The sequence below is a fragment of the Hypanus sabinus genome, chromosome 7, assembly GCF_030144855.1.
Source record: "Hypanus sabinus isolate sHypSab1 chromosome 7, sHypSab1.hap1, whole genome shotgun sequence".
In the NCBI taxonomy this organism is placed as follows: domain Eukaryota; kingdom Metazoa; phylum Chordata; class Chondrichthyes; order Myliobatiformes; family Dasyatidae; genus Hypanus; species Hypanus sabinus.
The window spans coordinates 45,266,936-45,294,179 of NC_082712.1; the positions used below are offsets into that span (position 1 = coordinate 45,266,936).

Sequence of the window (27,244 nt, forward strand, 5' to 3'; positions counted from 1 at the left end):
GACAGTCCTTCCAAGTGAGGCGACACTTCACCTGTGAGTCGGCTGGTGTGGTATACTGCGTCCGGTGCTCCCGTTTTGGCCTTTTATATATTGGTGAGACCCAACGCAGACTGGGAGACCATTTTGCTGAACACCTACGCTTGGTCTGCCAGAAAAAGCAGGATCTCCCAGTGGCCACACATTTTAATTCCACTTCCCATTCCCATTCTGATATGTCTATCCATGGACTTATCCACTGTCAAAATGAATCCAAACTCAGGTTGGAGGAACAACACCTTATATATCGGCTGGGAAGCCTCCAACCTGATGGCATGAACATTGACTTCTCTAACTTCCGTTAATGCCCCTCCTCCCCTTCATCTCCCCATCCCTGACATATTTAGTTGTTTGTGTGTTCTCCATCTCCCTCTGGTGCTTCCCCCCCCCCCCTTTCTTTCTCCCGAGGCCTCCCGTCCCATGATCCTTTCCCTTCTCCAGCTCGGTATCACTTTCACCAATCACCTTTCCAGCTCTTAGCTTCATCCCATCTCCTCTGGTCTTCTCCTATTGTAACGTTCTCCTTCGGGTGTAACGAAACGCCGAATTTAACGTCCGGATAAACCACAGTTAATAAGAACCAGATCGCAGTAAGATTAACCATTTACTGTTCACTCTTCACATTAACATATGGTGAAAACTGTTGATAAAACAATACAAGATTGATACAGTATTTGTTCCTTCCTTAATATCACATTTCAAGTGTAAATACTTGCAAAGGTGACTATAACTACATTACACTAAGGTGCAGTATACAGGGAGAGGTTACCTGCTCCATTGACTACTTTAAATACACTTCCATGCAAACTATCCGCGACTCTTTAACTAACGAAAGCATAAACATTATCTACCGTCGTTACCTCTAACAGGATCAGCATTAATATCTTAGTTCAATATATCGATTATCTATTAACTTACAGCGTTGCTCTCACTGTGATTTCTCATGCCTGCAAAACTGCTTCTGCTCAGGTGAGCCTCGTGGAAAGCCCCCACCCTCGCGCTAATTTCAAACCGGTGTTTTCCCACAAGACGCGGCGAAACCGGATGTGACGTCATCACATGCCGATATATTTTACATGCAATGAATATACTTTAAACACTTCTAATTCTAACTAGAAAATACTATTGAATGAATTACTAAGCGAAAATATTATAAACTAAATAACTGTCGTAAAGACAGCACACTCCCCGCTTGACCTTCGTAAGGTCACAATGAGCAGAGTACAAAACTTAGTCTCTTAATCAGTCATTGGGTAGAAGTAGAATAACTTCTGTAACTGGCCTTTGGTAAATTTTCACATCGCCTTGGTCGGTAGTCTTCAATTCGATCTTCCTGACATGTCCATCCTCGCTAGGGAATGTAGCAGTGATTCTGGCCATTGGCCAGCTGTTGCGGGTGATCTGCTTGTCCCTGAGCAGGACTAGGTCTCCGACTTGAAGATTCCTGCGGGGTTCTGTCCACTTTCGTCTCTGTTGCAACGAAGGTAGATATTTTTGTCTCTAGCGAGGCCAGAACTGATTTGCCAGAGCCTGGACTTGTCTCCATTGCTTTGTGTACAAATCCTTGTCTGAGAAGTCTCCTGGTGGAGGAGGTGCTCCTGCCTTCTGCGTAAGGAGCGTTGATGGCGAAAGTATAAAGGGGTTTTCTGGGTCAGAAGACACAGGTAGGAATGATTGTGCGTTTATAATGGCTGTGACCTCTGCCATTAGGGTGCACAGTACCTCGTGGGCCAATCGGGTGCGTTGCTGTATCTCAGGTTTCCTTTTCCAGGTTTTCCGTAAGGATGTGAACCGTTTGACTGCCTGCTCTTTGTTATCTGGTGAGCGCTGGCGTGGTTCTCTGATTGGCAATGGGGCAACCCCATTATTTGCTTCATCTCTGAAGACCTTGGTGTCTTTGGGTTTTAAAGAAATGGTATCTTGAGCTGATTGTGCAAGTTTGTTTCCGTCCTCGGTTTGAACGAAAACTGACTGACCTAGCGTCTCGTCGGTTACTTTACGCTTGGTAATGTCTTGTTGTGCTTCTTTAGGGTACACCTCAGTGAGGCAGATCTCGGAACAAGAACGGCTTGACTGAGTTTGACCGCAAACTTCTGTACAGTTCGAGCTGACAATTGTTGTCCTGGAGTGAACCTCTCCCTCCCCGCCGTCCTGTTGTGGGGGTGAAGGAGCGTTGTCGGTTCTTTCATTCTTGACTTCATCACGGAGCCGTGAGGGTAAATTTCCTTCCTCGTATGGATGTGATGCAATCGTGACTCTCTGAGGTTCCTCGTAGCTGGGGAAGTTATCGAATAGGTATGGAGAGGGGAGACAAGCCTGCCTGTCTGCTTGATATTGTACATAGTCGCTCGTGCGTTCCAGTCTGGTCCTTTCCAAAGCAGAACTTGTTTCGGTCAGATCACGCGACCCTTCAGCTTCTTCTATGTACTCTGCTTCCACCCTGGCAGCTTCTCCTTCTCCTTCTAGCTGCAGCACATGCAACTCTGTCGATATTTTTGTCATTTCCAACTGGGTTTCGGCTTCTCTGGCGGCCTCTTCTCTTTGTCTGGCAGCCTCTTCTCTTTCTCTGGCAGCCTCTTCTCTTTGTCTGGCGGCCCTTTCGGCTTCTTTGGTGGCCAGTTTCATTTTCAAAACTGCCTCTTGTTTGGCGTAATGCAGTCGCACCTTGGCGGCTTCTGCCTTGGCTCTTGCCTGTGTGGACTTACTTGATGTCGTTCTACTGCCCTTGTTGCTGGGCGCCATCGACTTGATCCCGGATCGAGCTGACATTGCAGCACTTGGAACACCTGATAACGCCTGGGTGGGCTTACTTGATGTCGGTTTACTGCCCTTGTCGCTGGGCGGCGTCGACTTGATGCTGGATTGAGCTGACATTGCAGCACTTGAAACACCTGATAATGCCGCTTTTTCACTGTAACGTTCTCCTTCGGGTGTAACGAAACGCCGAATTTAACGTCCGGATAAACCACAGTTAATAAGAACCAGATCGCAGTAAGATTAACCATTTACTGTTCACTCTTCACATTAACATATGGTGAAAACTGTTGATAAAACAATACAAGATTGATACAGTATTTGTTCCTTCCTTAATATCACATTTCAAGTGTAAATACTTGCAAAGGTGACTATAACTACATTACACTAAGGTGCAGTATACAGGGAGAGGTTACCTGCTCCATTGACTACTTTAAATACACTTCCATGCAAACTATCCGCGACTCTTTAACTAACGAAAGCATAAACATTATCTACCGTCGTTACCTCTAACAGGATCAGCATTAATATCTTAGTTCAATATATCGATTATCTATTAACTTACAGCGTTGCTCTCACTGTGATTTCTCATGCCTGCAAAACTGCTTCTGCTCAGGTGTGCCTCGTGGAAAGCCCCCACCCTCGCGCTAATTTCAAACCGGTGTTTTCCCACAAGACGCGGCGAAACCGGATGTGACGTCATCACATGCCGATATATTTTACATGCAATGAATATACTTTAAACACTTCTAATTCTAACTAGAAAATACTATTGAATGAATTACTAAGCGAAAATATTATAAACTAAATAACTGTCGTAAAGACAGCACACCTATCATTTTGCATTTCCCCCTCCCCCCCACTACTTTTAAATCTCTTACTATCTTTCCTTTCAGTTAGCCCTGACGAAGGGTCTCAGCCCGAAACATCCACAGTGCTTCTCCTATAGATGCTGCCTGGCCTGCGGTGTTCCACCAGCATTTTGTGTGTGTTGTTGTTTCAATTTCCAGCATCTGCAGATTTCCTCGTGTTTGCAGATCAGACTGTGTAGATGTTTTTCAAGGTACAAGAAAGAGCTGAACACATTGACTTAGCAGCACACACAAAATGCTGGTGGAACGCAGCATGTCAGGCAGCATCTATAGGGAGAAGTGCTGTTGACGTTTCGGGCCGAGACTCTTCGTCAGTACATTGTCCTGCCATTTCTACTACTTTTTCCCTTCCCCTGCTAGATTCCAGTTGCTATTTATTTCCAATTCTCTTTGTTCCATTAGTGCTTAATTAAGCGATCATGAAGCAACAAGTTTTATAACATTTTTGTTTTGGCTTCTGAAAAAAAACTTGGACAAAACCATCAGAATCTAACAAACTTGGCATAGTTGGCAGGATGGTGGCAAAGATTCAAGGACTTGAAAGAATCCCAACTGATGTCGAAATTTTTTAGCACCTAATCTTGAAAAGAGGTAAGTGCTTTCTCTAATTCCAAGTAGTCTGAGAGAAGCAATTAGTTCTATCTTCATTACACCATGGGATGGAAGTAGGAGTGAGGAAACAACTACATCGCTATTTTGAAGAAAACAGATTTGTAAAAATTAAATACATGCAAGTTGGTGGGGTATAAAAATTCTTGAATACATGCAAGCCAGTGACGTACAAAAGAATAATTAAATACAGCACACTGCAAAAGACTTGGGTGCATATACATAGCTGGGGTTTCTAAGAATTGCATGGTGATGGGTGATGTAGTAATTTTCTATATTGCACTGTACTCCTGCTGCAAAAAAAACAAATGTCATGACATATGTGAGTGATGATAAACCTGATTCTGATATGAGTCTCTATTGTGGACTAGGAGTGGGAAGAGGGTGCAGAGAGGGGAATCTTGGTTAGGAAAAGGGGAAGGGAAAGGGAAGGAAGTGGAAAGCACCAGAGAGACATTCTGTAATGATCAATCAACCAATTGCTTGAAATCGAATGATTTTGCTTGGTGTCAGCACCCACACCACCATCCATCCTACTCCAGACACTCCTTCTCTGCCACCTGTCCCATACCCCTCACACAGCCCTCCACTCTCACTATTCCCAATATACTTTGCTCCCACCAGATTTACAAACCAACTCTCCACTCCACGTTGACAAATACAGTACTATATAAACCAGTGGGTTTTGAAAGAAAACTTTGGTTTCAGGATAATTTATAAAAATTTTGGTTGCAATCTAACAATATTTTGAGATTGTGGACAAAGTAATAGAAAATACTTACATTTAAAAGTGTCCAAGGTCGTGAAGCCAAGCTTGTACCTGAATAAAAAAAACATCTCAATTTGGTAACATTATTAAAAATGCAGATGAAGTATACCAGCAATGTTAAGTTTATTAAGGAGGCATGCGATAAGATCCAGAGAATATCAGGAGGGAAAAGAAAAACTGGGAACGTGTGAGTTAAAGATAAGAACACATGATCAATTTGATCAAATGTGCGAGTGAATGCATTAACCGAATGAACAAAGAAGTAACATGTTAAGTATAATTGAATTGAAGTGCAGTATATGGAGTTTTAAATCAGACTGAAGCAACATTAAAAGGCTCTGCAGCGACTTCAAGGGGACAGTCTTGCCAGTGGTGCTTCTGGAGATACTACCAGTGATGGTGCCAGTGATACCTCTTGGGAAACCAAACCTACATCAGACAGCGCTCCGAGACAATGACTGTACCCATACTCCACGGAATTCCAGCCTATGTTGGACAGCACTCCAAGAAAGTGACATCATTCAGATTCCGAAGAACTACAGGATGGATGTGACATGGGCTTTACAACAGCCTCTAATAAACATCTAGTGCGGATGACAGTGATGAAACAATAAGATTGGCAGCCATGTCACAGCTTGTCCAATAAAGACCAAGGGAGTGAAGACACATTGTACTGAAGGTGGAATCTATGAAAGGAGACTATCAGTGGCTCTCTGGGTAGCTAATCAATGTATTGTCAAGCTAATCCCTCTAGTGGCAGGTCTATCAATTTTTGTGCAACTACTCAACTATCTGCTCAGATGACCTTCTGACTCTTAACGAAAAGCATTTCCAACTTTAAAGACAGCACTGTACACTGCACTTGCATTAAGAATCCCTGATACAGATAAACCATTTATCCTATATGTCAACAAGAAACACATGATGGGAGTCTCAACTTAAGAACATAGAGACAAACAGTGTCTTGTTGGTTATCACGCTGCCAGAGATCTAATTCTACACTTTCATAGCTCCTCAGCAATTGTGTAAGCAATTCAAATGCCTGGATGGACTGTTGTTTCTGAAATTGAAGCACTGGCATTAGGCTCTTGGCACCTCTGCGCAACAAGCAGAACTGAAACCTCTGCTTGAAAGTTGTCAGAAGGAATATCTACACTGATTCCCAATATGCCTTTGGAGTTGTTCATGATTTTGGAAACTTATGGAGACAATTAGGATTTCTTACATATTGGATCCCCAATCAAGAACTAGTAAAAGATCTCATGAATGTCATACAATTGTCATCAGAATTTGTTGCATTAAAAGCCACTCCAACATGACTATTACGGAACATCGTGCAAATGTATTCACAGATTAAATTATGGAAAAGACAGCATGGTCAAAAAAATCAAAGAATTGAAAAAAGTACTAAGAACATATGTATCCCTCCTTTTTTCTTTCACATTTAAATCCCTTACTTCCAGCTTCTTTCGGTTAAGATTTAAGTTTTTTTTTATGTGTAAACATATTATAGCTCAGGTAGTAGACAATATACCTTCTTTTTATAAATACAGCTCTGTGGTAATAAAAGTTCTGATTAACTTTTCTATATATCGTAAGGTTGGCTTGGAGTTGTGGGAGGGTGGGGCGGTAACTAATGTTATACGATTCTACTTTTCCTTAACTGTTATGAACTGTACATTTGATACATTTGTTTTGCACTGTATAAATCTATTTTTTACTGTTTTTGTTGCATTGTAGAAACTTAAAAGAATAATAAAAATTTTAAAAAGAACGTATGCAGTGACTCACAACTGGAATTATGGAAATGGAGTTTGCTTATGCATCACAGGTGAACATAAAAGATTTCGAGAGATGCAAGCTCAATGCTCTAACCAGTAAAAGTAGTTTTGGATGGAGAATGGGGCATGGAGCACAGCACTAGTCATAGACTAGTAGTCCAACTATGTTGGTTCCTTATCTGGCAAAGCAGGTACACCCCCTAGGAGACATTGTAGTGGAAAAGACATTAAGATAGAAGGACAAAATTAGGCCATTTGGCCCATTGCATCTGCTCCACTAATTCATCATGGCACTTTCTCTCTCTCACTCTCACTCAGTCACTCTCTCTCTCTCTATTGTAGGATAGTGAAAATAAACTCAATCATCACTTCCAGTGGAGAACCTGACTGAGAATGAAGGAAAAACATGCAATATTATACTATACTGGAGACTGGTATTGACAGAAGGACACAGTTAGAAAATAGGGAATTGATGGGCTAGATGACCTCTTTGCAAACTGTAATGATTCTGTTTCTAACCAACATCATCAAAACAGTTTGTGTTGACTCTATGACTCATTTGTTGAACTAATTGCCTATTTATCAAAAAAAAATAGCCATGACTAAAATTTTAAACTGCCCTCTTGACTGTGAAAACATTTTGAAATATCCAGAGGATATGAAGTATGCTAAATAAAGGGAATCTCTTTCTTATTTTCTTTCTAATAACATCCCACATCACTTCAAACACAGCACCAATCAAAAATTGCACTATAAATCAGAGGGGACTTGGATTTGAAGTTTAAAAATTGTGCCTGATAGAATATATATTGATAAAACAAATGGAATAAATGGTCCACAGTAAAATCCCTATGAGGGTTTCTCTCATTAGGAAGGCATATTTTTCATTGCTGATAACTGTAGCCGAAAATTTCAATATGTTGAACACAAACTTTGCCTGTGGGTGTTTTAGTTAATAAACAGAATAAAAGAAGCAGATTTACAAAGCACAGTAAATGAACGATCCCATTCAAAGTCATTAATGCTTTCTGTCAAAGTCTGTTTTTCAGTGGCTTGTTCTCCAAGTGATGTACAACACCTGAGGATGCATTTCTGTCAAATAATGCCATTAACAACCATAGAACTCACTCAAGAGCAAACATCATGATCAATGAAAATAGTAATCATGTTTTAATGCAGTTTAACTAGGGATAATTTGCAATATTGCAAGAGTGAAGCATGAATCCCCTGTAGCAAACATATTAGTGTAGATAGGATTTTAAAAAATGCCATCTTTTCTCTAAGGTAGCGGGATAAAAATCTAGTGGGCATAGGTTTAAAGTGAAAGGAGTAAGATTTAAAAGGGTCCTGAGGAGCAAGTCCTGCAAGTTGTGGTTATCTAGAAAGAGCTGCCTGAGGAAGTGGTGGAGGCAGGTGAAATTACAACATTTAAGAGACCTTCAAACAGATACATGGATGAGAAAAGTTTGGAGGAGTATGATCATTATGCAGGCAGATGCTAATAGTTTGGATAGAGATCTTGCTTGGCATGGATAAGTTGGACTGAAGGGCCCTTTCTCCTCTTATATAGCAATATGACCCAAAAACTCTAAACTGCACATAACCTTCCAAACCAGAATGAGTAGAAAAGTACTGCATAAGCATTGAAGATTTCAATAATGTAAACTTAATATGTGTCAAAAAGCAATTTGTATCAGCTTCACAATAAACCTGAATGCAATGTTGAATTGGTTTGAATTAAACATATACTCAATCTTGATGGTTATAAATGATGCCTTTCGGAACAGAAGTCTGCAATCCCAAATCACCAGGTTCAGGAACAGCTAATTTCTGACAGCAATCTTGAACTGACCAGCACAACCCTAATCCTACCTCAACAATGGAACACTTCCAAACACTTCTCATACTACCACGGCCTTGACTCTAATTGTGTGTGTTATATTTTGCATGCAGTCTTTTCCTTCACAGTCTTATCCAATTTATGTTCTTTAGGCTATCTGTACCTACATGTCTGCAATGCAACTGCATGTAAGTTATTCTCATTGTATCTGTATCCCATTATACTTATGCACAACAATAAAAGAAATTGATCAGTAACTGTCACATTATTCCTTGCAGGTGAATGCAGAATAAAACAGCCAGAGCAACCATGATCAGTTCCAGATCTGTTCCAACAAGCATAAGTAAATAACCAGCAATAGCATGTTGACAATGTTTCTGGTGGATGTTTGTTGGAGTGGTCTCTCCACCAGCTACAAGACCATACGACATAGGAGTAGAATTAGGCTACTTGGCTCATTCTAACGGCTGGTTTATTATCCTTTTCAGTTCCATCTTCCTTCATTTTCCTGTAAATTTTGTCAGTCTTACTAATAAAGAATCTATTAACCTCCACTTTAATTATATCCAAAATACTTGGTCTCAACAGCCATCTGTGGCAATGATTTCCACAGATTCACCCTGCCCACCTCGGCTAAAGAAATTCTTCCTTAACTCTGTGCCTAAGGAACATCCTTCTATATTGAGGCTGTGCCCTCTGATCTGAGACTCATCCACTATAGGAAACAGCCTTTCCAAGTCCACCCTATCTTTCAATATTCAAAAGATTTCAAGGGGATCCCCTCTCATTTTTTCTAAACTCCAATGAATGCCACCAAAAGTTCCTTATGTTAACCATTTCATTCTCATAAGTGTCCTCTGGACCCTCTACAATGCCAACAAATCTTTTAGATAAGGGTCTCAAAATCATTCAGTTTACTCCAAGTGTGGTCTGACCAATGCCTTACAAAGACTCAGTATCACATCCTTGCTCTTTCATTTTAGTCCACTCAAAATAAATGTTAACATTGCATTTACCTTCCTTACCACTGACTCAATGTTTTTGAATTTTTTCCCCATTTAGAAAATACTCTATGACCGTACACTTCCCTACACTATTATCCATCTGCCGCTTCTTTGCCCGTTCTCCCAACTGGTACAAGCCCTTCTGGAAACTCCCTGCTTTCTCAACACTACCTGCCCCTCCACCTATCTTTGTATCATCTGTAAACTTGGCCACAAAGCCACCAATTTGGTTAACCACAGAAGTTGTCAGTGCGGAACACCACTTATCACTGGCAGCCAACCAGTATAGTCCCCCTTTATTCAGACTCTTTGCCTGCTGCCAATCAGCCAATCTTCTATCCATGCTTGTATCTTTCCTGTAACACCACGGACTGTTGTTAAGTAGCCTTATGGGTGGCACCTTGTCAAATGTCTTCTGATTACCCAAGTAAAGAACATCGACTGACTCTCCTTTGCCTAATGTGTCTGTTATTTTCTCAAAGAATTCCAACAGATTTCCCCTTAAGGAAACCATGCTGACTTTGGTTTTTGTTATCATGTAGCTCAAAGTACCTTGAAATTTCAACCTTGATAATGGACTCCAGCATCTTGCCAACCACTGAAGTCAGGTTGTCCAATGCCTTACAAAGGCTCAGCTTTGCAAACTTGCTTTTATATTTTAATCCTGCTGAAAGAATGTCACAATGCAGCAGTTTAAGAGAGGAAGATTAATTTTAGACAAGGCCATGTCAAGTCCGTATTGTAAGCTGCATTTTCTTTGGCAAATGTTCACCAAGCAGTTCACCTTCACCCTCTTTTTCAATGGGCATGATTCACCTCACAAACTTAAACAAACTTGATATTTAATGCTTTGGTCAAAAATAAGCTCACTCACACAAAAAATGCCATTAGTGTTTCTTGGTTAAGAAAGGAATAATAGTGTACTTAAAACAATATCATCAAATTTAACATTCATTATGCTGATAGGCTAAAAGCAGGTCACAATCTCCCTCTGGGATTTGCTTTAATAGGCTCAATTTATCTTTAAACTAATGCTCCCAATTTTATAGTAAAACTGCGAGAAAAATCAGAGGACATTTTCTTTGAGTTTTGTTCTCTGTCCCAAGAAATGCCCCATCAGAAATTGCTGTCTTAAAATTTGACAAGTCATTAATTTAAGAAATATCTTGTATTTTTTGTTGGTAATAATACAAGCCAAGGAGATTAGACTTGGTTACTGTGAAAAGCATGTTCCTCATCAAAGGTCTGCGGCACCAACAGAAGTATCAATAATTAAGATGCAGCATAGTCATTGTGTTCTAATTCAGTAAGCCCTTCACCTTTCATATCGGGTTAATCAGAATGCTTATTCAAATGTAGCCTAATAAGACTGAGGCTCAGGCAGATGTCGACTGATATGGAAACTAGCATGTAGCTTTATTTGCTGCAAGTAGGAGCTGCACAACTATGCCATTGCTGCCTGACTAACTGTGACAATAGAGATTTCAAGGAAATGAAAGTCATCTGGATAGGCTGTTATAAGATCAATGAATAATTTAAGTGCTCATAATGTTCTGCTTCAGTCAAGCAAACTGCATTAATATTTGAGTGGAGAAAGTGCTGTCTTAAGTTGATCCACAATTTCAATTTGATGAACTCATCTATTAGTGTTTTACATGATTTTTATATAATTTAACAAGTAATACAACACACAGTGCAGCTAAACAGAAAAAGAATTGCTACTCTTTTTTATATTATCCTGGAATTTTGGAAGAAATTTAGGCACAAGATAAATAAATAAAATGTTTGTAGGTAGACTCTCTTCTGAAGATATTTAAAGCAAGTGCATAAATTGTAGGGCATACGTTGTGTGGAATAACGGTGTATCTAAGGGGAAAATTTGCCAGGAAGATCTAGGTTTTATAATGATAACAGAACCCAATATATAGCCTGGAAAATGGTATAATATTACTATCCTGCGATACTGTGGAGTAGAATTTTTGCTTTAAATGCACTCAGCCAAACAGTTGCAAATTGAACTTGAATTTGCTCTAAATTGATAGTATAATTTGCAACTCAACTTCTTAGATCCCAGACATGAAATTCTCCATGACTCAGCATAAACTCATAATAGACTATAATTGTTTTCTTATTTTACACTGAAGAATATTCTTTGATGTACTTAAGACTGACAATTTGGTGCAGTTTTAATAATGTAGCAGAAGATTATTTTCCCAAAAAATTATTATTTTTAATTAGAATGCCTATGCCTCCATCTGACAGTAATCTGAGTTGACGTCACTGAAAATGACTTATAAAGACATTTAGAGTCATGGATTAATTTCCTAAGAGCCTACTATTTAATTTCTTAGTAAATTGACTTTTTTAACAAGAGCTTACAGCTGAGGTGTTCACTTTGTTGAATTTTAGATCACAAAAAAACAACTGTGATTGCAGTAATGGGAGAAAAATTGTCATCTTTGCTTTACCTTTTTTAGACTTTTGCGAGGTGCACTGGTTTCTAGTTCAATGTTCTTCTTGCAATCAAGATTATTTATCAAAAAATTTAACTAATGATGGACATTACTTGTATTAAAGCTCTCATTTTCTACATTGGATTAGCCAATTAAAGTGAAACTGCTCAATTTGAGAGTAGGAAATTGCGTGGTGGGTTAAAGGTGGCCCAAAGCCTTCAGAAATATGGCCAACTATATGAAGATCTGATCACATTCAATGCAAAAAATTTTGGGTGCATTATAAATTCGAATATTTGGCCTTTACATATAAACCAAAAGGAAAGTCATTTTTAGATTTTACATACAGTATAAACCAAATGGTAAGACAAAACATTTACAGTCATACAACATGGAAACAGGACCTATGACCCAAATTGTCTATGCCACTACAATATTCATTTAAGCTAGTCCCATTTAGACCTTAAGACCGTAAATCATAGGAGCCAAATTAGACCATTTGGCCCATTGAGTCTACTCTGCCATTTCACCATGGCTGATCCATTTCCCTCTCAGCCCCAATCTCCTGCCCTCTCCCTGTAACCCTTTCATGCCCTGACTAATCAAGAATCTGTCATCCTCTGCCTTAAATATACCCAATGGCATGGCCCACACAGCCAGCTGTGGTAATGATTTTCACAAATTCTCTGCTCTCTGGCTAAATAAATTTCTCTTCATCTCTGTTCTAAATGAATGTTCCTGTATACTGAGGCAGTGTCACCTGGTTCAAGACTCCCCCACCAGAAGAAGCATCCTCTCCACATCCACTCTATCGAGACTTTTCAGTATTTGATAGGTTTCAGAGAACCACCCCCCACCATTATTGTGAATTCCAGTAAGTACAGACCCAGAGCTATTAAATATGCCTCAATCCCAGAATCATTTTTGTGAACCTCCTTTAAACCCTCTCCAATGCCAGCACATCCTTTCTTAGATAAAGGACCCAAATCTGAACACGATGCTCCAAGTGAGGCCTCACCAGTGCCTCGTAAAGCCTCAAAATTCCATCTTTGCTTTTATATTCTTGCCGTCTTGAAAGGAATGCTAAAATTGCATTTGCTTTCTTCTCCACTGACACAACCTGAAAACTAATCTTCAGTGAATCTTGCATGAGGACTTGCAAGTCCTTTTGACCCTCATTTTTTTAAAATTTACTCTCTATTTAGAAAATAGACTACATTTTTATTTCTTCTACCAAAGTGCACAGCCATACACTTCCTGACACTGTATTCCATTTGCCACTTCTTTATCCATTCTTCTAATCTGTGTACGTCCTTCTGTGGCCTCCCTACTTCTTCAAAACTACTTGCCCCTCCATCTAGTTTCATATTGTCTACAGGCTTTGCAACAAAGCCATCAATTCCATCATCCAAGTAATTGACATATAACATGAAAATAATTGGTCCAAACACAGACCCTTGTGGAACAACAGCAGTCATTGGCAGCCAGTCAGAAAAGGCTCCCATTATTCCCAGTCTTTGCCTCCTGACAATCAGCCAATGGTCTATCCATGCTAGTATCTTTCTTAACTTGTTAAACAGCTTCATGCATGGTACCTTATCAACAGCCTTCTGAAAACCCAAGTGCTCAACATCCACCAATTCTCCTTTTACTATTGTGCTTGTTATTCCTTCAAAGAACACCAACAGATTTGTCAGGCAGCATTTTTTCTTAAGGAAATCATGGTGACTTTGCCCTATTTTATCATGGCCTCCAAGTACCCTGAAAACTCATCCTTAATAATTGACCCCAACCACTGAGGTCAGCTTTACTGGCCTATAATTTCCTTTATTCTGCCTCCTTCCTTTCTTAAAGGCTGGTGTGACATTTGCCATTTTCAGATCTGGGGAATCATGTTTCTTGAAAGTTCATCCCTAATGCCTCCATAATCTCTTCAGCTACTTCTTTCAGAACCCTGGTGTGTAGACCATCTGGTCCAGGTAACTTATCTACCTTCAGAGTACTTGCACCGTTATAATGGCAACTTCACTCTCTTCTGTCCTCTGATATTCTTGAACTTCTGGAATACTGCTAGTGCCTTCCACAGTGAAGACTGATGCAAAATACTTACTCAGTTCAACCCCAATTTCCTCATCCCATATTATTACCTCTCCAGCATAATTTTCCAGTGGTCCTCTCTTTTAGTCTTTATATATCTGAAGAAACTATTGATATCCTCTTTAATATTATTAGTTAACCTATCTTTGTATTCCATCTTTCATCTTTATGACCTTTTAAGTTGTCTTCTGTTGGTTTTTAAAAGCTTCCCAATCCACTAACTTCCCAGTAATATTTGTTTTATTATATGCCCTCTCTTTGGCTTTTATGCTGGCTTTGACTTCCCTTGTCAGCCATGGTTATGGTATTCTGTCATTAGAGTACTTCTTATTCGGGATGTACATATCTATTTTGTGCCTTCCAAATCGCTCCAAGAAACTCCAGCCATTGCTTCTATGCTATCATCCCTGTTAGTGTCCCCTTCCAATTAAATTTGGCCACTTCCTCTCTCATGCCTTTGTAATTCCCTTAACTCCACTCTCATACTGATACATCTGACATTATCTTCTCCCTCTCAAATTGCAGGGTGAATTCTATCATATTACAATCACTGTGCCTTCAGGGTTCCTTTGTCTTAAACTGTCTCATCAATTCCTGTTCTTTGTACAACACTGAATCCAGAATAGCTAATCTCCTAATGGGATCAATCATGAGCGGCTCTAAAAAGCTATCTTGTAGGGATTCTACAAAATCCTCCTCTAGGGATCCAGGACCAACCTAATTTTCCCAAATCAAGAGAAAATCTACAGATGCTGGAAATCCAAACAACATACACAAAATGCTGAAAGAACTCAGCATGCAAGAAGCACCTATGGAAAAAGCACAGCTGACATTTCATGAAAAGACCCTTCATCAAAACTGGAAAATAAAGATGAGGAGTCAGAGGAAGAAATTGTGGTGGGGGAGGAAGAAACACAAAGTGATAGGTGAAACTGGGAGTGGAGAGCAAAGTAAAGAGCTAGGAAATTGATTAATGAAGGCGATACAGGCTAGACGAAGGGGGAATCTTTTGGGAGAGGACAGAAGTCCATGGAAAAAAGAATAGGGGAAGGTGCACCAGAGGGAGGTGATAAGCAGATAAGGAGATTTTTTCTCCCAATTTACCTGCATATTGAAATCTCCCATGCCTATTGTAACATTGCCCATTTGACATGCATTTTCTATCTCCCATTGGAATTTGTAATTTACATCTCTGCTTCTGTTTGGAAACCTGCATAAAACTTTCATCTGTGTCTTTTTACTCTGGCACTTCCCTAGACCTACCCACAACAATTCTCCTTCTAATCTTATGTCACACATTTCTAAATATTTGATTTCACTTATACCAACAGAGCCACCCCGCCCCTTCTGTCTCCCTGCCTGTCCTTCTGATAGTGTGTATCCTTGAACGTTAAGCTCCCAGCTGTAATCTTCTTTTAGCCATGATTCCGTGATGTCCACTTTATACATACTGTTTATCTATTTTATTTTGTATACTATGTGCAATCAAATATTACATCTTCAGTCCTGTATTCATCACCCTTTTTTATATTGTCCCCCTTTCACATTACATTGACTGCATCATCAGCCTGCCCTTGGTAGCAGTCTAATTACACACGGCTTCTGTTTTCAAACCAACAGCCCCATCCTCACTCCTAACACTCTAGTTCCCATCAGCTTGCCAAATTAGTTTTAACCCTCCTGAACAGCTCTAGCAAACTTACCTGCAAGGATATTAGTTCTCCTTGTGTTCTGGTGTAACTCACCCGTATTGTACAAGTCGTTCCTTCCCCAGAGGAGGTCCCAATGATCCAGAAGTCTGAACTCCGGCCTCCTGCACCAGTTTGTGTGCATTTGGCTCATCTCTCTCTGAACATTTTCTATCCATGAACCTGTCAATGTCTTGTAAGTGTTTCAATTGTATCTGCCTCAACCACTTCCTCTGACAGCTCATTCCACTTGAACACTGGTGCTGCTTGTAGAAGTTGCCCCCTCCCACAACTCATTTTTAAGTCTTTCCTCTCTCACCTTCAAGCTATGCCCACTCATTTTTAGTTCCCTTACACTGGAAAAGCCAAGTACAATCACCTCATGATCAGCCCTCTACAAGGTCACACCTCATTCTCCCATGCTCCAAGGAATAAAATCATTTCTAGTCCAATCTCCCCTATGACTTAGGCCCTTGAGTCCTGTCAATATTCTTGAACTCTTCTGTGCAACAGTCCTGCACAAACTAGGTAAGATTGAAGCTTTGAAAGGTAACTATTGAATGTGTTAATGATATGAAGCAGGTGAATGTTAGGAACAAAACCATTCACTAAAATTACCAATAATATGGAGATGAAGAGAAGTGTTAGGCATTGATGTAGGAGTGAAAGATTTTTTCAGGGTCTGGTATTCAGAATTTGGCCGGAGGTGGACTCATACATTATCTGCATCCATGTTTATTAGATTATATTAAACTCATGTATTTGCAATCTGGTAAACTAGATCAATAATGTATGCTGCAAAAATTATAATAAAATTGCGCCTTATGTGTTCAGAAACTTCTGAATAATTCCTCTTTCAGTCTGTTAACTGCACTCAAAAGAGCCATTATCTCTTCCCCTTTGTCTGTTTACCAGTTCTGGAAGTTAAATGGAGATTAAATCAGAGAGCAGGGGAAACATTGAAAGCCATTGACAATACACACAAGGGAAAGTGTTGGAGGTTCTGCAGCAAAGCACTTAGCAACCTGATCAAGGAGCACTTCTTTCTTCACCTCTAGTGATTTCTGTTCTCAGCTGTTATCCCTTTAGCTGGAATGTGACATTAGCTCACAGCTTTAACTCCTTTGTGGCTTCAATTTAATTTGATAATTAATTCTTTTCCTTCTTCATTTCAGGGGGCGTGGCCTGAATGGTCAGTCATGATTCAAGATTGATTCATGTCATTTCCAGTACACAAGTGTAGGGGAGAACAAAGTAATTATTACTTCAGATCCAATGCAGTACAAAAAACACAATAAAATAAAGAATGCAATACAGTGTATATTGGTTAATCAGGACATATAGGGATGAGTATATTTTGGCCAAACGAAGCCAGTGCCCCAATTAGCTGAAGTTTCATGAAAATAGTATAAAAGTTATAATAAGGATAAGCTAAAATTTAACTGAGTTAGAAATTATGTATTTAAATGAACACAGAAGAAATTACAACACTGCAAATATCCCTACCATACTATAAAACTGTGTATAGGTTTCTAATAGTTCTCGGTGGAGGAATTCGACCAGTGTATGCTACAATTGTTTTCTTTTTGAATTATTGTAAATTAACATAAGCATGTATGGGGTGTCAAGGGAGGGATAGCACCTCTGGCAAAGGTGCTTGTCCTGTCCAGTTTGGGGCAGCTCAGTCACTTTTGATCCCTCCTGGATATTCAGCTCTCACCTGTGACATGTGACAGTGGCCACACCCTGGAACACTGCTTTGATAGGTAGACTATGTCAGGTGAGGGTTGCCAGTGGACCCCATACTCTGGTGAGGCAGGGACATGCCTGTCCTAATATGCAAAGTCAGCTCCAGTGGACTGGGTGGATGAGATCCAACAGCCAGAAAGGTGGTCCTAAAGTGCTCCATGGAGAGTGAAGGACATGACAAGGCACAGAAGAATTCATGGCCATCTACTGCAACAAAGGAAGACCCCAGTTGTATGACTTCTCGTACCAATAGACCTGGATTTCAGAGGTTGAGTGGAACTGTCTCAGTACAATGGCTTTCTCTGCTTTAAAAAATCTCCCGCACAGGTTTCTTGTCATCATTGTATATGATGGACATACAACAAATGAACAAAATCATTGTTGATAATGGACCATCTTCATACATTCTCTTTGACAATTGTATCCTCCAAATCATCATTTTCATTGTAATATTCAAGATAATTGTTGATACCATATTCTTCATAGTTTCTAACTTGCTGAAGAAGTGAAATTGTTTCATTTTCACCCCCAGCTGTTTCTGGTGTCTCCAAGCCTGAATGCTTGAAACCTTAGTGAGTAACACAGTTCCGAATTGTGTTACTGATTATTTTTCACAAACTATCAATGACACAAATCACTGTTTTTTAACACAAGCATGTTCAACAATTGTTATAGAAAACGTGTTCACTAGGCACGGTGTAATGTCTAACTGCTGCACAAGTGCATGAGACTGACACTAGTTAGAAACTCAAACACAAGGAAATCTGCAGATGCTGGAAATTCAACTGCTGTTGGAACACAGCAGGACAGGCAGCATCTATAGGAAATACAGCCAACATTTCAGGCGAAGACCCTTCGTCAGGACCCTTACTAGTTAGAAACTGTTTGGAAACAGTCTGTCCCAATTAATTGTCAAAGTGTCCCAAATTATCAAAGGGAATCCCAGCTACTTTCTTGATTAGTTTTGTTCTTTAAGAGTTGCCCCAGTACACAGTTGCTCTGATTGACCCTGTTAACTAGAATCCATTGAAATAAAAAAAAACACAATAACTATAAGTACATTAGATAGCTTTTATATATATAAAAAGAAAATTATATAGTAGCAGTGGTGGGGTGTGTTAGTGCGTGGAGGTGTTTATCAGTCAACTGCTTGTGGAAAGTAACTATTTTTGAGTCTGTGTCCCTGGAGCCTGCTCCTTGATGGGAGTGAGACATTGGAAGTGTGATCACCCTATGACAATCTGAGTGAACAATGAAGAAACAAGACGGTTTGAATACTGCAATAAACTGCTGGAAGTATTCTACAGATCAGGCAGCATCTATGAAGGCAAATGTGAAGGTTGATGCTTTGGGTCAAGTTGTGTATCAGGACTGGGAGAGAAGGGGAAAGATGGCCATCTGTAGATGTGAGAAAGAAAGATAAGACAAGACATGATAGGAAATAGGTGATACAAAACAGGGAGAGGAATGATGAGCAGGTGGATACAAGGGGGTGCAGAGCAGTGAGTGGAAAGATGAACAAAGCAGGAGAGAGTACTTGGGTGGAAATATGGGAGTCAGAGGAACACAGAAAGTGCAGGTCACCAGGGTGAACAATGGGTAGGCTGAGTGGCCATTGATAGGCAGACTAACTGTGGATGAGCTGAATGAACAATGAGTAGATTATGTGGGCCATTGGAGCACTGAATTGGCCATGTGAGTCTGAGTGAGCAAAGAACAGGGTGAACGAAACCTAGAGAGACACCAATGTGCTGGGGGATTTCAGTGAATTGAACAGCATCTTAAGGGGAATCAGAATCATGCTTATTGTCACTCATGCAAGTCTTGAAAAGTATTGTTCTGTGGCAGCAGTACAGTGCAGGCATAATAAATCACCATAAATTAAATATCGGTAAGTAGGTAAGTAGTGAGTTAGTATTCATCAGTTTATGGACCCTTCAGAAACCTAATGGCAAAGCTGTTCCTAAAACACTGAGTGTGGATCTTCAGTCTCCTGTATCTCTTATCTTATGGTAATAAGGAGAAGAGGGCCTGAATGGTGTGTTCCTTCATGATAAATGCCAATTTCTTGAGGCACCATCCTTTTGAAGATGTTCTCAGTGGTGGGGCTAGTGCCCATGAATTTTCCATGTTTCAGGCCTTGATGTTAGCTTTCAAACTGAAGCATGAACATTCCTTCTCCCCCTCCCTCAGCCCCCCGAGGCTGCTTGGGCTGCTGAGTTTCTGCATTACGTTGCTTGTAGCTCCAGATTTCAGCATCTGTTGTTGGTTGTGTCTTCTGAGTGTTATGGATGGTTTAAGTGAGCCATGTCTGAGTGGACCGGTTGCTGGTTGGGCTGTGGATAGATTGACCAGATCCATGATTGGCTGAGTAGGCCATTGGCAGTCTGAGCTGACAATGGGTTAGTTGAGTGGTCAGTAGATGAGTTACATCATCCAATTAGCAATCAAGACCAACTAGATTCTATACAGTCGGTGTGGTATCAGGACAGGTAGGTGGAGCAAGTTACACCAATCTAGTCGTTAGAAACAAGCTGAATAGCAGTCCTACCTTAAAACACAGGCATTGGGGTTTCCGGTGATGTCATCGTCGAGAATGGCAGCTTAAGTCACTAGCTCCTCCGGAAAAACGTGTATTATGCCCCGTTAACCCATCAAGTATAGTATTTTTCGAAAGTATTTGAACAGATAAGAGGGGCAAGAATGGGGAAAAAGAATGGAAATAAAAAAAGCGACACTGCGGAGCCTGCATCGAAGAGGAGTGCAACGAGCGGCTCTCCGACCCGACCGCGTGCGAGCGAGGCGGGCGCCGGGCCTCGTTCAGACGAAGCGGTGAATATTTTCGAAATCCTGAAGGAACTAATGGAGGTCCAGAAAGATATAAAGCAGCAGCTCTGTGATATTAAGGCAGAGCTCACCAGCGTTAATCAAAAAATAGCGGTTTCAGAGATTCACATTGAGAAGGTGGAAGATCGCGTTCAAAACGTGGAACAGATACTGAGCAAGACAATAAAAATCATACATCACCAAGAAGGTCAACTGCTTGATCTGGAGGGAAGATCCCGGCAGAAAAATATCAGAATCTGCAACGTTCCTGAAGGAGCTGAGGGCTCATCTATGACGGAGTTTCTTGGAAAGTTACTGTGGGATGTGCTGGATCTTCCCCCGGCTATGAAGCTGGAAGTCGAAAGAGCGCACCGCACGTTAGTCCCAAAACCTACCCGGGATAGAAAGCCATGATCAATTAAAATTAAATTCCTTCGGTACAGCACCAAGGCGGAGATTCTACGAAGGGCCTAGGGTAAGAAGAGAGTGTTTTTACAGGATAAATTAATATATTTCAACCAAGATTACCCCTCACCACGGTTCTCCAGAAATGCAATGAATACTCCGAAGTAAAGCGAGTACTAAAGCAAAATAAGATTGGATTTCAAACTCTGTACCCTGCTAAACTTCGAGTGTTTTATGACAACGGGATGCAGTTGTACCAGACAGCGGAAGAGGCGACTACAGATATGAAGGCCAGAGGGTTGTCTGTCAGCATGACCAAAACCAAAGAAAGCCTGGCTAAGGAATTGTCTCGCTCGGCTTGGGAAATAGTGCGCGAATCGAGAAAGCAAGAGATGGGAGGAAGCCGAGAGAAACATATCAGGAAGAGACTGGGAGTTTCCCAAAGACAATCCTCACCCCTGTCAGAAGAGCCATAAGGTTTGGCTAACTTTAAAAATGTTGAGAAGCTAAACAGAAGCAAAAGTACATGGTACATGGTACATCTAGAGAAATATTTATTATAATGTGGATTTTATATTACTTAGCTGTTATTCTTTATTCTTTATTCGCTCACTTACTCCTTTTCCCCACCAAAATGAGAATATATATATATATTTATATGTGTACATATATGTGTATGTGTGTAATGTGTGTGTGTATATATATATATGTGTGTGTGTGTGTGTGTGTATATATGTATGTATATGTATATATGTGTATGTGTGTGTATATGTGTATGCATGTATATATATTTGTGTGTGTGTGTGTGTGTGTATATATATATATATAGGAGAAGTACACAGGGAAAGCTTTTCTGTGTAATGGATTTGTTCACTGACTTTTATGAATACTGCAATGAGGGCCCTCAACTCATAAATGGGAGGGGTTATCCCCCACAGCTAGACATTTCCTCTAGCTCAACGGATGGTCATTTACTAGAGACCTCAGCCTTGGGATCACACGTTCATTGCCATTTTTGTTATTATTTGAGTTTCTTGGTTCTTAACTGTTCAGGGAGTAGATCGATTAAGTTTTATTCTAATTTCAATGATACATTGACAAATAAATACAGATGGCTAAGGATAAGGTAAAATTCATTTCTTTTAATGTAAATAGGCTATTAAATCCAATGAAACATAAGAGAATTTTATCCAAAATGAAAAAAAGAACAAGCCCATGTAGTATATTTACAGAAAACTCACTTAAGTGATAATGAGCATAAAAAACTAAAGAAAATGGGCTTCACTAATCTGTTTTTCTCCTCATATAAATCAGGACATAGGAGAGGAGTTGCTATTCTTCTCTCAAGTAAGCTAAATTTTGAAAAAATATTCGAAATGGGAGATAAAGAAGGCAGATATATTCTGGTAAGGGGGAATATAGATAGTAATTCAGTTACTCTATTGAATATATATGCACCCCCAGGAAGTGATATTGGTTTCTTTCAGAAAACTACTGATATTATGGTAACCGAAACAGAAGGTCTCCTGATATGTGGGGGAGACTTAAATTTATAATTACAACCAAAGTTAGACTCTTCCAATAGAAAAACCTATGAAACAAAATCTTTACATAAGAAAGTTAATACACTTTTTGAGGATGTTGGTTTAATTGATATATGGAGGGACCTTTTCCCCAACAGAAGGGATTACACTCATTATTCTGCTCCCCATTCTGTATATACAAAAATAGACTATTTCATAACATTTGGAAAAGACAAAGACAAAATAGACACCTGTGGAATTGGGACATCAGATGTAAGTGACCATGCCCCGATATATATTTATCTGTTGATTTTGACCTACAACCAAAGAATACCATTTGGAAACTAAATTCAAGTCTACTCAATGATCCGTACTTTAGGGAACAAAGTAAAAAAGAAATTGGTCTCTACTTAGAATTTAATGATAATGGAGAGGTTTCACCTCCCTTTTTATGGGATACTCTGAAGGCGGTCTTAAGAGGGAAAATTATAGTGATATCTTCATATAAGAAAAAGTAAGGAATAAAACATTAGAGGAATTACAAAATAAACTGAAGGAACTAGAAAAAAACACAAATTGAATTTGGCACAGGATACATTAGGAGAAGTTAAAAGAATTAGGAATGAAATAAATAATTTGGCTACGCAAGAAATCAGGAAAAACAATGTTTCTGAAACAGAGACATTATGAAAGTGGATCGAAATCTATGAAAGTATTGGCGTGGAAACTGAAAAAGGAGATAGCAGAAAATACAATTCATAGAATTAGGGACCCAAGAACGAAAATGATAAAAAGTTAGCTAAGTGAAATTCAGGAAGCTTTTGAAATGTTTTACAAAAAGCTATATTCCCAAGTTCCAGGGGGAAGCATAACCCAAATTGACACCTTCTTGAATTCTCTAGAGTTATCCACTTTAAGCGAAGAACAAAATAGAAGGATGACTGTTGACATAACTGAAGTTGAATTAAAAGCTGCAATTAGTAGGCTTAAATTAAGCAAGTCACCAGGATCAGATGGGTATACGGCAGAGTGGTACAAATAACTTAAAAGTGAGTTAATTCCTGTTTTACTCCCCACACTGAACTGGGCTCTAAAAAAAGGCACAAATGCCACCCAGTTGGAAGGAAGCAATAATCTCAGCTATACTGAAAGAAGGCAAGGATAAAATGGAATGCGGGTCATTTAGACCAATATCCATTCTTAATGTAGATTATAGGTTATTTACCTCCATCATGGCCAAACAATTAGAGGATTTTCTACCCATACTGATACGTAATGATTAGACAGGTTTTAAACCCAGCGCCAGACTCAAGACAATATACGAAGGACACTTCACATTATGGATCATATACAAAAATAAAATCGAAACAATAGTGATAAGCGTAGATGCTGAAAAAGCATTTGATTTGGTTAATTGGAATTTTCTTTACAGAGTTTTACATAGATTTGGTTTCCAAGTCACAATTATTAAAACTATACAGACACTATATGACAATCCTACTGCTAGGATTAAAATCCATGGATATTTATCAAATAGTCTTACCCTAGAAAGGGGCACGAGACAGGGTTGTGCATGGTCATCACTACTCTTCATGCTATATCTGGAACCATTAGCTCAATACATCAGACAAAATGAAGATATCCAGGGGAATTACTATTAAAGGGACAGAGCATAAATTGGCTTGTTATGCGGATTACATTTTGATCTATCTAGGACTACCAACATACTCTTTACCTAATTTGATGCAATCCTTTGAACAATATGGTCAATTATCAGGATACAAGATCAACATAGATAAAACCCAAAAACTTTCATATTACTATAGCCCACTAAGAGAAATTGAAAGTCGATACCCCTGGGCATGGCACACAGAGTCTTTCAAATATTTGGGCATCATTATGCCAAAAGATTTGGCAAAATTATCAGAATGTAATTATCAGCCTTTATATAAAAAAAAATAAGGAAGGTGTTCGAAGATGCAGCCTGATTCCTTTTCTCAGTCTCAGTTCAAGGATTGAGTCTATTAAAATGAATATACTGCCCAGACTGCTATATCTCTTTCAGACCCTACCAATAGAGATTAATCAAGATCAATTCAATGAGTGGAACAAGATGCTATCAAGGTATACTTGGCAGGGTAAAAGACCTAGAATTTGTCTCAAAACTTTGTAATTAGCAAAGGAAAAAGGGGGATGGGGCTTGCCTTCTCTAAGAGATTATTATTTTGCAGCACAGTTGAGAGCTGTGATACTTTGGTGCAACCCATCATATGACGCGCAATGGAAAAACATTGAGGAGTGCGTACTTCCCATCCCCATACAAGCAATTTTGGCTGATAACAACCTGCAAAGGTACATACATACTATTGATAACCCATGGGTGAAATTGACTCTTAAAATATGGAAAACCACTATAAAAGAATATAATCTAGAGGGAAATATTCCAATTCTTAAATGGTGTGCATATGACTCGGATTTTACACCAAATAAATTGGATGCTAGATCTAAGAACTGAACAGCTAAAGCGGGGGTTGGCAACCCGCGGCTCTTTCATCTCTGTGCTGCGGCTCCCTGTGGCTTTGGAAAATAAATGGTCAGTATTTAATTAAAATGTATTTTATGTTAGTTTATTAGTTTTTGAAATGTAATTCTAAATTTGAAGATTATGGTGATCTTGTACAATCTAAATAAAACGTTGTGGCGACCCATTTCCTGGCACATCCGAACTGGCTCACAATTAGCCAGCGTTCAGGCTAAGGGAGATAGCCTACGGGGGTTTGTGAGTACGTGTCTTTTGGAGCATCCGCGCCCATGGGGGGCGGGTTGAGGGAGGCTTAAAAGCAAGGCTGTTTAGTTCGAATAAAGTTATCTTTGACTGCAGTTTACTGACTGCGTGTAGCACACCGCTACAACGTGTTTTTATCACTGGCTGTCTAGAGGGGAGGTGCTGAAACGCTTTGTCGCATGTCTGGAAGAGTTGAAAACTTTCCTGGGCAGCAAAGGGCTCACCTTTCCTGAGCTGGAACAGCCAAAGTAGTTGGAAAATCTACACTTCATGGTAGACATGACAGCGCACCTGAACACGCTGAACACAGCTCTTCAGGGGAAAGGACGTACAGCCCTACACATATTGGAGGATGTTTTGGCATTCGAGCACAAGTTGACAGTGCTTGCCAGAGATTTACAGAAAGGCACATTGTCTCACTTCTCCAATTTGAGAGAGTTCAAACAAGGTCACAACATGATAAATTCGGAGTATTTACATTCTGCAATCATCGCAATGCAAACGTCGTTTGGGAAACGCCTCTGTGAGTTCAGAGAAGAAAAAAACACATTATCCTTCCCAGTCACTCCCCTAAGCATCGATCCATCCCTAGTGAATACGACTGCATTGGCAGGTGTGAGTCAAACTGATCTTGAGATGGAACTGGCCGACATAGCCGACAAAGACATATGGGTGTCCAAGTTTAGACGCTTGACAGCAGACCTTGAAGATGTTGCCCGTCAAAAGGCCGTTCTTGCTCAGAATCACAAAAGGAGTGATATTGAAAACCTCTTCAAACCGGACAAACTTGTGTTCGAAACATGGAATGCTATCCCCGACATTTATGTAAACATTAAAAAGTATGCGCTTAGAGTCCTGTCGATCTTTGGATCCACATATGTGTGTGAGCAGGTGTTCTCCAACATGAACTTTATTAAAAACAAACATCGTGCACGCCTCACAGATGACAGCTTACGATCCTGTGTAAAGATGAAGGTGACGTCATACAGCCCTAATGTGCAGACGCTGTGTGCTGAGGTCCAGGAGCAGAAATCCCATTAACCAAGTATGATAAATATTTTAATGGCCTATTATTTTACATATAATCATATTTTTTCATTGTTCAGTGAAATAGTCCTTTTATTTTTCAGGTTGACAGCTGGCTGATGTTATTTTTGGTTTGCTGCTGCCGGAAAATTTAAGTTCGGCATTTTTCATAAATACAAGAAGGACTCAAATAGACATTGAGTATTTTACTTAAAAGTAACCTTCAACCCAACGTCTTTTTTTCGGAGTTCAAAATGTTTTTGTTGCATGCAGAAATGTAATTTCGTTTTCTCTGCAGGAGTTCATCGATTTCATAAATGCAACACATTATAATTTGTTTATACATAGCATAAAGGCAAAAAAGAAACGTTGTATGCAGTGTTATTTCATTTTAAATGTCAAACGGGTTTTGTGGCTCCCAGTGTTTTCTTTTCTGTGGGAAACGGGTCTAAATGGCTCTTTCAGTGGTAAAGGTTGCTGACCCCTGAGCTAAAGGAATAACAGTTCTTTGCAACATAATGAAAGAAGGAACACTGTTCAGTTTTGAAATGCTTAAAGAGAAACACTTAGAAAACCAAGATTTTTATCGGTATTTACAGATGCAACAATATGTTAATAAGATGCTTAAAAACGTAACCAAAGCAAATACATGCTTGATAGAGCTCTTTAGAAAAGCATATAATTCAGATAATGGTAGTAGAATCATTTCAAGTATGTATAAGGGGTTGTCAAATCTTAAAACACATTTGACTTCATACATTAAAACAAAATGTGAGAATGAAGGAGAGATAATTATATCTGAGGAAGAATGGACAACAATATGGAGATATCAATGGAAGTGTACCAATGCACAGAAATGGAGGGAGTTTGGATGGAAAAACTTGATAAGACATTTTATTACACCCTCTCAGAAATCCCATTATGATAGTAACCTCCCTGTTTGCTGGAGAAATTGTGGAAATCAAAATGCAAATCATTTTTGGGACTGCCCTGTTATCAAAAACTATTGGAGGGGGATACACAATGC

The 27,244-nt window shown here is 39.6% G+C and overlaps 1 protein-coding gene across 1 annotated transcript; it reads right to left on the minus strand.

Moving 5' to 3' along the window:
• Window positions 1-1,103: 1,103 nt before the first annotated feature.
• LOC132396319 (plectin-like) lies at window positions 1,104-3,398 on the minus strand. The gene is made up of 2 exons (XM_059973835.1): window positions 3,356-3,398; window positions 1,104-3,077 (listed from the first exon to the last, which is right to left on the minus strand). Exon 2 carries the CDS (start codon window positions 2,908-2,910, stop codon window positions 1,537-1,539), a length of 1,374 nt encoding a protein of 457 aa, XP_059829818.1. The 5' UTR covers window positions 2,911-3,077; window positions 3,356-3,398; the 3' UTR covers window positions 1,104-1,536.
• Window positions 3,399-27,244: the final 23,846 nt, after the last annotated feature.

What these genes read in the sequence shown, in the direction of transcription:
- LOC132396319 (XM_059973835.1), bottom strand. Translation starts at nt 2,910, where the DNA reads ATGTCAGCTCAATCCAGCATCAAGTCGACGCCGCCCAGCGACAAGGGC.